General features: G+C 44.1%; 2 protein-coding genes across 4 annotated transcripts in view; one reads left to right on the top strand and one right to left on the bottom strand.

The window, feature by feature from the left end:
* sardh (sarcosine dehydrogenase) overlaps positions 1-3,597 on the top strand; it is a 33,199-nt gene extending 29,602 nt beyond the window's left edge. For all 3 annotated transcript variants that reach the window (XM_030353710.1, XM_030353712.1, XM_030353711.1), the window contains exons 20-22: positions 558-726; positions 1,457-1,589; positions 2,507-3,597. In XM_030353710.1, coding sequence (XP_030209570.1) covers positions 558-726; positions 1,457-1,589; positions 2,507-2,635 — 431 coding nt within the window. In that variant the 3' untranslated portion in view covers positions 2,636-3,597. The remainder of the gene's footprint in view (positions 1-557; positions 727-1,456; positions 1,590-2,506) is intronic.
* The window catches only part of dbh (dopamine beta-hydroxylase (dopamine beta-monooxygenase)), an 18,309-nt gene continuing 9,396 nt past the window's right edge, over positions 3,588-12,500 (bottom strand). The window contains exons 8-12 of the mRNA XM_030353714.1: positions 8,211-8,249; positions 7,441-7,500; positions 6,754-6,881; positions 5,130-5,289; positions 3,588-4,322 (exon numbers count right to left, since the gene is read on the bottom strand). Of these exons, the coding sequence (XP_030209574.1) occupies positions 4,227-4,322; positions 5,130-5,289; positions 6,754-6,881; positions 7,441-7,500; positions 8,211-8,249 (483 nt within the window). The 3' untranslated portion in view covers positions 3,588-4,226. The remainder of the gene's footprint in view (positions 4,323-5,129; positions 5,290-6,753; positions 6,882-7,440; positions 7,501-8,210; positions 8,250-12,500) is intronic.

Genomic DNA, 12,500 nt, shown 5'->3' with positions numbered 1-12,500 from the left:
CCCTGGAACTGACGTGAACACGCTGTTGGAGTCAGATCGTGCTCGACTTTGCGGCAATCGCTTTCACTTTCACTTTGGTTCGCTCTGATGTGGCCGTGCTGAGCAGTTAGTCGCTGTCCCCGGCTCTTATAGGACTGAAGCGATGTAAGGACGTCCTTGAGATGTGGCGGATCCGGTTCACTGATCCCTTCATGAGGCCACACTTCTTGTTCAGGGCGGCTAGGATGTGACACGCTACGGTTCAGTAGCTTAGAAAATGAGGCATGCCTGTAAAGGATCACGATGATCGTTTCCTTTTTGCTATAAAGCGAAAAGTTGACTGAATTCCAACAAATACCAATGTTATCATAAAGTGTTGGCAGTATTTGATTGCTAACACTGTTTTGCAACAACCTCTTAAACCAAACGTTCTTCATATGAGGAAACAATATTTTATGATGTTTTAGCTTTCTTCACGGGTGTCAGTCCATCTCTCACACTGTACTGTCTGAATCTGTCTGGCATTATGTCATCCCGCACCCACTCTGTTCTGAACCCTTCCTGCGTCTCGTCCTCAGGGTACAGACATTGGCACGCTGACCTGCGACCCGATGACACGCCCCTGGAGGCGGGCCTGGCTTTCACCTGTAAGATGAAGAGTTCCATTCCTTTCCTGGGCCGCGATAGGTTGGAGTTGCAGAAGAAGGAGGGGCTAAAGAGGCGAATCGTGTGCTTCACCATCGACGAGTCAGTAGACCTTCTCATGCTCTCACTAGCTTGTTTATTTGTCAGATTTGTTCTATTTGTGTCTCTGATGACAAAAATAACAAACCGAAGCAAACAATGTGATAAATACTGGTGTAGGAGCCCATAAAGGGGCTCTTAATGTTTGTTTTGTTTATCCAAAACGATCGACTTATGTGGGTGTTTTGTTTATTATTTTGATCCAAGACATGCCAAAGAGAAGATGACCATAACTAGTACTACCAGATAATCAGTAGGGCGTAAAGAATAGTGCAATCAAATAACTATTCTAAATCTTTCAGATAACCCCATCTGAAACATGGGGTTATCTGAAGATTATCGATTTAATTAATCTTCCTTCGTGCCTAATGCATGTAAAAAAACTGAAATCATAAAAAAATGGCTGAGTTGTAAGAGTTTTTGAAAATAGATGTTAATGTCAAAGGCGCTTAAAATCAGAATAAGGGTAAGGGTTTTTGTTTAAATAAATTAAAGCGACCTTTCCCGATGAGATAATTGCAGAGGACGAAATCACGATTCCAATTAATATGGAATTAATTGTGCAGCACTAATATCCAAATTATAGAACATACCAAGTGCAAGGTGTGCGCTGTGTGCGTATATCACACAGACAAATGCCATCTGCCTAATAATAAGCATATCAATCCAGATCAAGTATTGTATGAAATGTGTGCATTATTTATTCCTCCGCTGTGTGGATTTTCTTTTCCAGGAAAATTCCGCTGTTCGGCCTTGAGGCGGTATACCGTAACGGCGTTCCCGTCGGTCACATCCGGCGCTCCGACTACGGCTTCTTCGTCGACAAGACCATTGCATACGGATACATCCGGAACCCTGACGGAGTGGTAGGGGCTCCACCACACACCTCTCCCTCTCTCACCCTCTTACCCTCTCCCTCTTCCTCTCCCAATCTCTCTCTTTTCCTCCCTCCCCTCCCTTCCTTTTCCCCCCTCTCCCTCCCTCTCTCTTCCCTCTCACTGCCTCCCTCTCTCCCTCTCTCTCTTGTATTTGACCACATCACACATTCTCTGTCACAAACCTGTTGTTTTGACCTATTGCAGTGGTTTGCTTTCAAAGCTGTTGTTTGAACCTCGTATTCATCGGCTCCCGATGTAATCACAAGCGGGGCGTCGCTGCAGGAGTGTGTGTCTCTCAGCTCGCACCGTTATCTAGAAAGAAGCTCACAGCTGGGAACACTTTAGACTTACCGATGGATGTTGAGTGACAGTTGGGAGGGATGGAGAGGCCTGAGGGACATCGTGCACAGTGTTATATTATCATCTCGTATTGTATATTTTGGAGACTAGAAAGGTTTTTCCACTCTGCCTTTCAGCCTTGTTCTGTACTTCACTGTTCACTACGCTTACGTCTTGGGAAGCATTATCTCTAAGTGACATATAATTGGTGAATCCTCATTTGTAATTGGTCTCTCTCTGTCTGTCTGTCTGTCTGTCTGTCTGTCTGTCTGTCTGTCTGTCTGTCTGTCTGTCTGTCTGTCTGTCTGTCTGTCTGTCTGTCTGTCTGTCTGTCTGTCCGCCTCTCTGTCTGTCTGTCTGTCTGTCTGTCTGTCTGTCTGTCTGTCTGTCTGTCTGTCTGTGTGTGTCTCTCTCTCTCTGTCTGTCTGTCTGTGACTCTCTGTCTGTCTGTCTGTCTGTCTGTCTGTCTGTCTGTCTGTCTGTCTGTCTGTCTGTCTGTCTGTCTGTCTGTCTGTGTCCTTCTCTCTCTGTCTCTGTCTCTCTCTCTGTGTCTCTTCCTCTCCCAGGCAAACCCTGACTTTGTGAGGAGCGGTGACTTCACACTGGAGAGGATGGGCGTGACCTACCAGGCTAAAGCCCATCTCAAGTCTCCCTTTGACCCTGAGAACAAGCGTGTGAAGGGCATTTATGATTGAGGCGCCCTTATAAGGAGCAGGGGCGGAACAGTGAATGTGGCCATGCCCACTTTGCCTCCTCTGGGACGGAAGGTTGACATTCAGGTGCAGTTGGTCCTGTGAATGGATCGGCTTATAATGGCCAATGAAAACCAACGCATGGTTGATTTTAATTGGGTATCTGCCCATAATGCCAAATGTGCAATGCATATATTGTCAGGATGCCTTTCATAGAGACGAGCATAGTGGATAATATGCTCGTCTTTGACACACTACTGACATGTATTGTGTCAGAAATGATATGTGATGAAGCATTTTGGCAGGAGGACGATATAGCAATCCCATTTTTTTAATGTTAATTGCAACCACTTCTACCTGAGATAATCATCCTCAATGGAAAGTAATAATATTATATACTTGGTATGCAGCCCACGTGTATGTTTGCAAACAGTCCAAATCTATAATTTGGTATACATAAATACATAGAACGCACCAGATAAGCTACAACGATTGCTTCTGTTAATTTCAGCAGTGTCATGTGATTCAGTTTACTTACTAATTTATAGTGGATTGTGAACTTGAAAGTCTACCATAGAGGTAAACGCATTCTTAAAATCTCAAACCAATGTCTTAACTACTTCCATGAAATTATAAATACACTTAAGGGTAATTTATTATAAGTATAGCTTTCAGGTTTCATTTTGCATAATAGGGGTTGATGTGCTGGACCTTTTGACTGTGTGTTTTAAATAGTATAATTCTATGTTCTCGCTTGAATAATGGAGATTCATGGCAAGTGGTGTGTTGGTGAAAGTTCGTCAGTCACAAAACAGTTGCTAAGAATGAAGCGTAACTTGGGTCACAATGACGGATGTAAAATATAAGTCACGAACCGTCCTGTTTTTCTAATGTTCTGCAAGCGTTTCTGTACATAATAAATATCAATCGGTGCTGTTTCAATAAATACATAACAAAAATGAAAACATTTACTCACTTAATATACATTACACAAGTATAGAAGATGACATTTGTATCAGGGTTAAATGCAGAACAAAATGGTGTGTTTGCCAACAGGTGGCGCTATGGCCAGTTCGCTGGTTAAAATGTTAGTCAGGGTTCGCCCTTTATGGTAGACTGTCTGAGGTTCCAACAGCATCTCGGTGAACTCAAAGATGATTTAAAAGAATATGCTTGCCCGGCTTTTAGCTTTTCGAATATATGCCTGCTACAAATTATTTGCCCGTTTAATTCAGCAATCACAATCCTCTGTGTGAGAAAGCTGTTGCACATCCCCTTACATTTGCAGCCTACCACGCTGTATCATGAGACTTAAACAATGTAAACACTCTGGAGGCTATGAAGGTATATTCTTACACAATTCTTACTTCAGGATCATGCAAGTCAGGCTCCCAGTTATTTCAATTTATTTGATTGTATTTTTTATTAGTGCTCTTAATATATAATATAATGGGGACATCACTCCTCCAGGGCCACATGAACCCTTCAGTTTCAGAGAAGCAAAGACATCATGGTGAAGCCAATGTGAGGTCATCAACCCCTGTGGGACCCCGGCCACGCCCTTCAGTCTCCCTGGGTCCGGATAGGGGGGCGGTCAGTTCCCTGGGTTTAGCCTTCCTCCCTCACACGGGTACAGGGGCTGCTGGAGCACAGAGGTGACCTCCGGGAGAGGCTGGTGGTCCCACTGCCCCTGTTAGAACACACGCATGCTAACGTCATCTCACAGTGTAGCAGAGGCTGTTACCCCGGAGTGTAGCCCTGGAGACCGCAATGAACTTCTGACTAACCAAAAGTAGTTCCCTTCTCAGGCTGCCAATGTGTTTTATCATTGTTTTTTTTATTCCCCACTACACCGCCTACACTATGAATTAATTTATCGAGTTTATTTAAATTCAGAACTGTGCAAATGGATGCTGCAAATGAACTTGGAATAAACTTGGGAATTTGTGAGCAAAAGTATTCATACGGCCCATCATCGCTGTGATGCAGCTCTTACTCTGTTCATATTTTAGCTTCCAGTTAGTTAACATATGTATGGTTGCATAGGCAAATGTACTAAACAAACTGCTGAATAACAATAATATAAATAATACTGAAATATTTATATGCATGACATATTATATAGTTATATTTAGGTGTCTTGTATCACTGCCGTCTGTTCCGTTTCTTGCATTTGGGGTTAGTGGGTTCTTTCCAAAAGTGTGTGTGCGGTTTGTGTGTGAGTGTATGCAGATGCATGTGAGTGTTTGTACTTGAGTGTGTTTGTATGAACGTGCACATGACATTGCTTTTATGCACCTGTGCATGTGTTTGTGTGTGTGTGTGCGTCTGTGTGTTTACATGTGTGTGTGTGTGTGTGTGTGTGTGTGTGTGTGTGTGTGCGTCTGTGTGTTCAGATGTGTGTGTGTGTGCGTCTGTGTGTTCAGATGTGTGTGTGCGCGTCTGTGTTCACGTGTGTGTGTGTGTGTGTGTTTGGGGGGGGGGGGGGGGGGCTCACAGGGAAGAGGCGTGCAGACGACTGGTTGCAGTGCATGGAGATGGGGGCGTTGTTGTACAGGGAGTCCAGCACCTCGCCGCTGAATGGGTCCCAGTGCAGAGCAGAGAACTGCTGCGTCACCCCGGCCTCACCACACACACACTGGTCTCTACCTTGGAACCTGAGGGAGGGAGGGAGAGTGAGAGAGAGAGAGAGAGAGAGAGAGAGAGAGAGAGAGAGAGAGAGAGAGAGAGAGAGAGAGAGAGAGAGAGAGAGAGAGAGAGAGAGAGAGAGAGAGAGAGAGAGAGAGAGAGAGAGAGAGAGAGAGAGAGAGAGAGAGAGAGAGAGAGAGAGAGAGAGAGAGAGAGAGAGAGAGAGAGAGAGAGAGAGAGAGAGAGAGAGAGAGAGGATTCAAGAGTTAAACCTGCACTATGTCACTCCATTAAAGGTGCGGTGTGAAGAAGTTGAGTGGCTCCTAGTGGAACAAACTCAGCAGAAATGTAATATAATATTCAAAATAACGGTTAAATTAGTGTGTAATCCCATGAAAATAAGAATTGTTGGTAATACTTCACAGTAAGGGTAGATTAAATAATCAACTGCCATCATTCATTGGGTTGCAATCTGCAACCTCACTGCTAGATGCCACTAAATCCTACAGACTACCTTTAAAAAATGTCTGAACTGAAAGTTTCTCAAGAACAAAACACGCCCATCCACAGGTCAATCCATCCAGCGACTTTCTGACCAGCCAGGTCAGTTTAATCTTGGTTGTTTAGTTTCCAAACCAGTCTCTCTTCTGCTTTTTTATGCTTCCTCTCTTTTCCGCTCTTGAATCTTTACCTAGAGCATCTCTAATCAGAGAGGCTCAGAGATTGTTTTTATAGTAAATGATTATCTTGTTAACAGCTGAAATCAGAAGCTGGTTCAGGTGCAACAGCTTCCAGGCTTGCTGCTCCAATTTCAAGAAGGCAAGAAGGTTGTGGTTCACAGAGACTGTGCGTACGCTCTGCTTTAAACCACCAATATCCCGGGGACCTTGGGCGCTTATCAGGACACTTCATCCTCCTTTATCCTTGAGCAGAAGTGCCGGTACCTCCACAGATTATAGCAGGGAGGAGATTGTCTACTGTGGCTGCAGGCCGTCCCTGAGCAGTGAGGAGGCGTTGGAAGGTTTAATCACCGAGGACGGGGAGCCAGGGACCATCCAAGGGACGCGAGGCGGGCCACAGGCCGGGTCGGGCCCAAAATGCACTTCTAAAGCAAATCCCTAAACCTTTTGATTTGATATATACATATGTCTACTTATATATAATATATAGATATAGATATGTGGAGATTTATGCAACATTGACAACTAATAAAATCGCTTTGCCTTACAGGCAGCAGAATTTGAGTAAGAAAGATACATTTTAATAAAACGACCAGGGTTAGAGAGAGAGGAGTCGGGGACAGGATATGGTACCAGCAGCCAGGTCATTCGAGTCTGATCGGAAAGGTACTGGGTTTGATCCCTGATGCCTGCCGACGTCAATGTGGATGAAAGCTTCTGCTAAAGCCAGACTCATCGTCATAGAGATAGAGCAACGGAGAAAAACAGGCGACGTGTGAGACAGCCTGAATCAGTGTGAACCGTGTGCCGTACCTGTTGATGAGGCTGAAGTACTTCTGCAGGTAGTCGGCGTCCACGTGGCTCTTGCACAGCTCCAGCTGAGTGCGGGGGTAGTAGTGGATGTAGTTCGCACACATCTCCTCCATGATGCCGAAGCCTCCCTAGGGAGAGAGAGGGAGACAGGGAGACAGACAGACAGACAGACAGACGGATGGACAGACAGACAGACAGACAGACAGACAGACAGACAGACAGACAGACAGACAGACAGACAGACAGACAGACAGACAGACAGACAGTGAGCGAGAAATACAGAAAGAAATTCAGACAGAGAGGGAGAGACAGACCTATAAAAGTGAGAGATAGACAGACAGAGAGACAGACAGAGAAAAAGGGAGAGATAATAATAATAATAATAATAATAAATGAAATTTATGTAGCGCTTAATATGGTACTCTAAGACGCTTGAGATAGCTAGACACAGACAGACAGACGATACAGGGGTGATGCAGAGAGAAACAGATAAGTCGGAACCAGGATAAATTTGCTCTGGAATAAGAGAGCGCTGTATAGACGACTACGAGCAAAGCAGGGGGCAGGAGGGCAGGAGTTGGAGAGGAGGAGGAGAGAGCCCCTGAGGGGGGCCGTGGAGGGGGCCGGCATCAGGGCTGTGAGGCCATGGACAAAGAGTCCATGGGAAAATCGAGTTGGTCCACTCACCACCGTAGGTCCGCTCCGATCTTCTGTGTTGTACGTGCACTTGGTCACCAGCACGTCTCCCTGCGGAACACACACGCACGCACACACACACACACACACACACACACACACACACACACACACACACACACACACACACACACACACACACACACACACACCCACACACACACACACACACACACACATATGCACACACACACACACACACACACACACACACACACACCAACACGCACACGCACAAACATAAACAATCAAACACACACACACATACACACACAAACAAACACAAGCACATGCACACACAAAGGCACAGACACAGACACACATGCACACACACACACACACATACACACACATACACACACAGCCACACACACATACACACATGCACCCACACACACACACCTAGTCAAGAAAGCTTTTAAACTCATGTACGTACTACGTAGCAGTAGAGTATTAGTAAATAATTGAAGGTGGATCGCGTAGGGATCTGTGAAAGACGGCCCAACAGAACCTTCTGGAGCCGTGGTACCTGCTAACCTCTCCTGAAGCCCCCCCCTGTAGCCCCTCACTGCTGTGGGGGGCTACTCAATGTTTCAACAGACTGAATCGACTGTAGGTGTTTACACCTCACAGTCTCCAAACCCATATTCAACTTTTTATTCCACCTCACAGTCCCAACGTGAGGGACGCTATTAGGTTAGGGTCGGTTACCAAGGTGTTTCATCCATCCTGGGATTATTATTCAAATGTAATATACTCACAGGTAATACACTGACCATCTTCCTTAGCATTCTGATGGTCTGTAAGAAGAATGAGCTGGTTAATTACTGATAGCATAACAGGACTTGCATTCAAATCATGAAATTGGTATTCAGCGAGGAGTGAAAGACACAGACTTTGTCTCTGCAGTGAGCAGCAGGGACATTATCAACTAAACTAAAATGAAATGGTTATGAAGCTATAGTGAGAACAGTACCTAGGCATTACCTTTTTTTGTTTTGTAATGCTTTGTAGGATACTATCTGGTAGAGTGTAATACTTTGAAATTACTACCTGGTAGTGTGTAGTACTTTGAAGGGTCCTACCTGGTAGTGTGTAGTATTTTACGATACACCTGGTAGTGTGTAGTACTTTAAGATCCTACCTGGTAGTGTATAGTACTTTGTAGTGTGTAGTACTTTAAGATCCTACCTGGTAGTGTGTAGTACTTTGTAGTGTGTAGTACTTTGTAGGCCCTACCTGGTAGTGTGTAGTACTTTGTAGTGTGTAGTACTTTGTAGGTCCTACCTGGTAGTGTGTAGTACTTTGTAGTGTGTAGTACTTTGTAGGTCCTACCTGGTAGTGTGTAGTACTTTGTAGTGTGTAGTACTTTGTAGGTCCTACCTGGTAGTGTGTAGTACTTTGTAGTGTGTAGTACTTTGTAGGTCCTACCTGGTAGTGTGTAGTACTTTGTAGGTCCTACCTGGTAGTGTGTAGTACTTTGTAGGTCCTACCTGGTAGTGTGTAGTACTTTGTAGGGTCCTACCTGGTAGTGTGTAGTACTTTGTAGGTCCTACCTGGTAGTGTGTAGTACTTTGTAGTGTGTAGTACTTTGTTGGTCCTACCTGGTAGTGTGTAGTACTTTGTAGTGTGTAGTACTTTGTAGGTCCTACCTGGTAGTGTGTAGTACTTTGTAGTGTGTAGTACTTTGTAGGGTCCTACCTGGTAGTGTGTAGTACTTTGTAGGTCCTACCTGGGAGTGAGTAGTACTTTGTAGGTCCTACCTGGTAGTGTGTAGTACTTTGTAGTGTGTAGTACTTTGTAGGGTCCTACCTGGTAGTGTGTAGTACTTTGTAGTGTGTAGTACTTTGTAGTGTGTAGTACTTTGTAGGTCCTACCTGGTAGTGTGTAGTACTTTGTAGTGTGTAGTACTTTGTAGTGTCCTACCTGGTAGTGTGTAGTACTTTGTAGGGTCCTACCTGGTAGTGTGTAGTACTATGTAGGTCCTACCTGGTAGTGTGTAGTACTTTGTAGGTCCTACCTGGTAGTGTGTAGTACTTTGTAGTGTGTAGTACTTTGTAGTGTCCTACCTGGTAGTGTGTAGTACTTTGTAGGTCCTACCTGGTAGTGTGTAGTACTTTGTAGGTCCTACCTGGTAGTGTGTAGTACTTAGTAGTGTGTAGTACTTTGTAGGTCCTACCTGGTAGTGTGTAGTACTTTGTAGTGTGTAGTACTTTGTAGGGTCCTACCTGGTAGTGTGTAGTACTTTGTAGTGTGTAGTACTTTGTAGTGTGTAGTACTTTGTAGGGTCCTACCTGGTAGTGTGTAGTACTTTGTAGTGTGTAGTACTTTGTAGTGTATAGTACTTTGTAGGGTCCTACCTGGTAGTGTGTAGTACTTTGTAGTGTGTAGTACTTTGTAGTGTGTAGTACTTTGTAGGGTCCTACCTGGTAGTGTGTAGTACTTTGTAGTGTGTAGTACTTTGTAGGGTCCTACCTGGTAGTGTGTAGTACTTTGTAGTGTGTAGTACTTTGTAGGGTCCTACCTGGTAGTGTGTAGTACTTTGTAGTGTGTAGTACTTTGTAGTGTGTAGTACTTTGTAGGTCCTACCTGGTAGTGTGTAGTACTTTGTAGTGTGTAGTACTTTGTAGTGTGTAGTACTTTGTAGGTCCTACCTGGTAGTGTGTAGTACTTTGTAGTGTGTAGTACTTTGTAGGGTCCTACCTGGTAGTGTGTAGTACTTTGTAGGTCCTACCTGGTAGTGTGTAGTACTTTGTAGTGTGTAGTACTTTGTTGGTCCTACCTGGTAGTGTGTAGTACTTTGTAGTGCGTAGTACTTTGTAGGTCCTACCTGGTAGTGTGTAGTACTTTGTAGTGTGTAGTACTTTGTAGGTCCTACCTGGTAGTGTGTAGTACTTTGTAGGTCCTACCTGGTAGTGAGTAGTACTTTGTAGGTCCTACCTGGTAGTGTGTAGTACTTTGTAGTGTGTAGTACTTTGTAGGGTCCTACCTGGTAGTGTGTAGTACTTTGTAGTGTGTAGTACTTTGTAGTGTGTAGTACTTTGTAGGTCCTACCTGGTAGTGTGTAGTACTTTGTAGTGTGTAGTACTTTGTAGTGTCCTACCTGGTAGTGTGTAGTACTTTGTAGGGTCCTACCTGGTAGTGTGTAGTACTATGTAGGTCCTACCTGGTAGTGTGTAGTACTTTGTAGGTCCTACCTGGTAGTGTGTAGTACTTTGTAGTGTGTAGTACTTTGTAGTGTCCTACCTGGTAGTGTGTAGTACTTTGTAGGTCCTACCTGGTAGTGTGTAGTACTTTGTAGGTCCTACCTGGTAGTGTGTAGTACTTTGTAGTGTGTAGTACTTTGTAGGGTCCTACCTGGTAGTGTGTAGTACTTTGTAGGGTCCTACCTGGTAGTGTGTAGTACTTTGTAGTGTGTAGTACTTTGTAGTGTGTAGTACTTTGTAGGGTCCTACCTGGTAGTGTGTAGTACTTTGTAGTGTGTAGTACTTTGTAGTGTGTAGTACTTTGTAGGGTCCTACCTGGTAGTGTGTAGTACTTTGTAGTGTGTAGTACTTTGTAGGGTCCTACCTGGTAGTGTGTAGTACTTTGTAGTGTGTAGTACTTTGTAGGGTCCTACCTGGTAGTGTGTAGTACTTTGTAGTGTGTAGTACTTTGTAGTGTGTAGTACTTTGTAGGGTCCTACCTGGTAGTGTGTAGTACTTTGTAGTGTGTAGTACTTTGTAGTGTGTAGTACTTTGTAGTGTGTAGTACTTTGTAGGGTCCTACCTGGTAGTGTGTAGTACTTTGTAGTGTGTAGTACTTTGTAGGGTCCTACCTGGTAGTGTGTAGTACTTTGTAGTGTGTAGTACTTTGTAGGGTCCTACCTGGTAGTGTGTAGTACTTTGTAGTGTGTAGTACTTTGTAGTGTGTAGTACTTTGTAGGGTCCTACCTGGTAGTGTGTAGTACTTTGTAGTGTGTAGTACTTTGTAGTGTGTAGTACTTTGTAGTGTGTAGTACTTTGTAGGGTCCTACCTGGTAGTGTGTAGTACTTTGTAGTGTGTAGTACTTTGTAGTGTGTAGTACTTTGTAGGGTCCTACCTGGTAGTGTGTAGTACTTTGTAGTGTGTAGTACTTTGTAGGGTCCTACCTGGTAGTGTGTAGTACTTTGTAGTGTGTAGTACTTTGTAGGGTCCTACCTGGTAGTGTGTAGTACTTTGTAGTGTGTAGTACTTTGTAGTGTGTAGTACTTTGTAGGGTCCTACCTGGTAATGTGTAGTACTTTGTAGTGTGTAGTACTTTGTAGTGTGTAGTACTTTGTAGGGTCCTACCTGGTAATGTGTAGTACTTTGTAGTGTGTAGTACTTTGTAGTGTGTAGTACTTTGTAGGGTCCTACCTGGTAGTGTGTAGTACTTTGTAGTGTGTAGTACTTTGTAGTGTGTAGTACTTTGTAGGGTCCTACCTGGTAGTGTGTAGTACTTTGTAGTGTGTAGTACTTTGTAGTGTGTAGTACTTTGTAGGGTCCTACCTGGTAGTGTGTAGTACTTTGTAGTGTGTAGTACTTTGTAGTGTGTAGTACTTTGTAGGGTCCTACCTGGTAATGTGTAGTACTTTGTAGGGTCCTACCTGGTAGTGTGTAGTACTTTGTAGTGTGTAGTACTTTGTAGTGTGTAGTACTTTGTAGGGTCCTACCTGGTAGTGTGTAGTACTTTGTAGGGTCCTACCTGGTAGTGTGTAGTACTTTGTAGTGTGTAGTACTTTGTAGTGTGTAGTACTTTGTAGGGTCCTACCTGGTAGTGTGTAGTACTTTGTAGGGTCCTACCTGGTAGTGTGTAGTACTTTGTAGTGTGTAGTACTTTGTAGGGTCCTACCTGGTAATGTGTAGTACTTTGTAGGGTCCTACCTGGTAGTGTGTAGTACTTTGTAGTGTGTAGTACTTTGTAGTGTGTAGTACTTTGTAGGGTCCTACCTGGTAGTGTGTAGTACTTTGTAGGGTCCTACCTGGTAGTGTGTAGTACTTTGTAGTGTGTAGTACTTTGTAGGGTCCTACCTGGTAGTGTGTAGTACTTT

The sequence above is a fragment of the Gadus morhua genome, chromosome 4 (genome assembly GCF_902167405.1).
Source record: "Gadus morhua chromosome 4, gadMor3.0, whole genome shotgun sequence".
Taxonomy (NCBI): domain Eukaryota; kingdom Metazoa; phylum Chordata; class Actinopteri; order Gadiformes; family Gadidae; genus Gadus; species Gadus morhua.
This window is presented reverse-complemented; position numbering and strand designations above follow the sequence as displayed.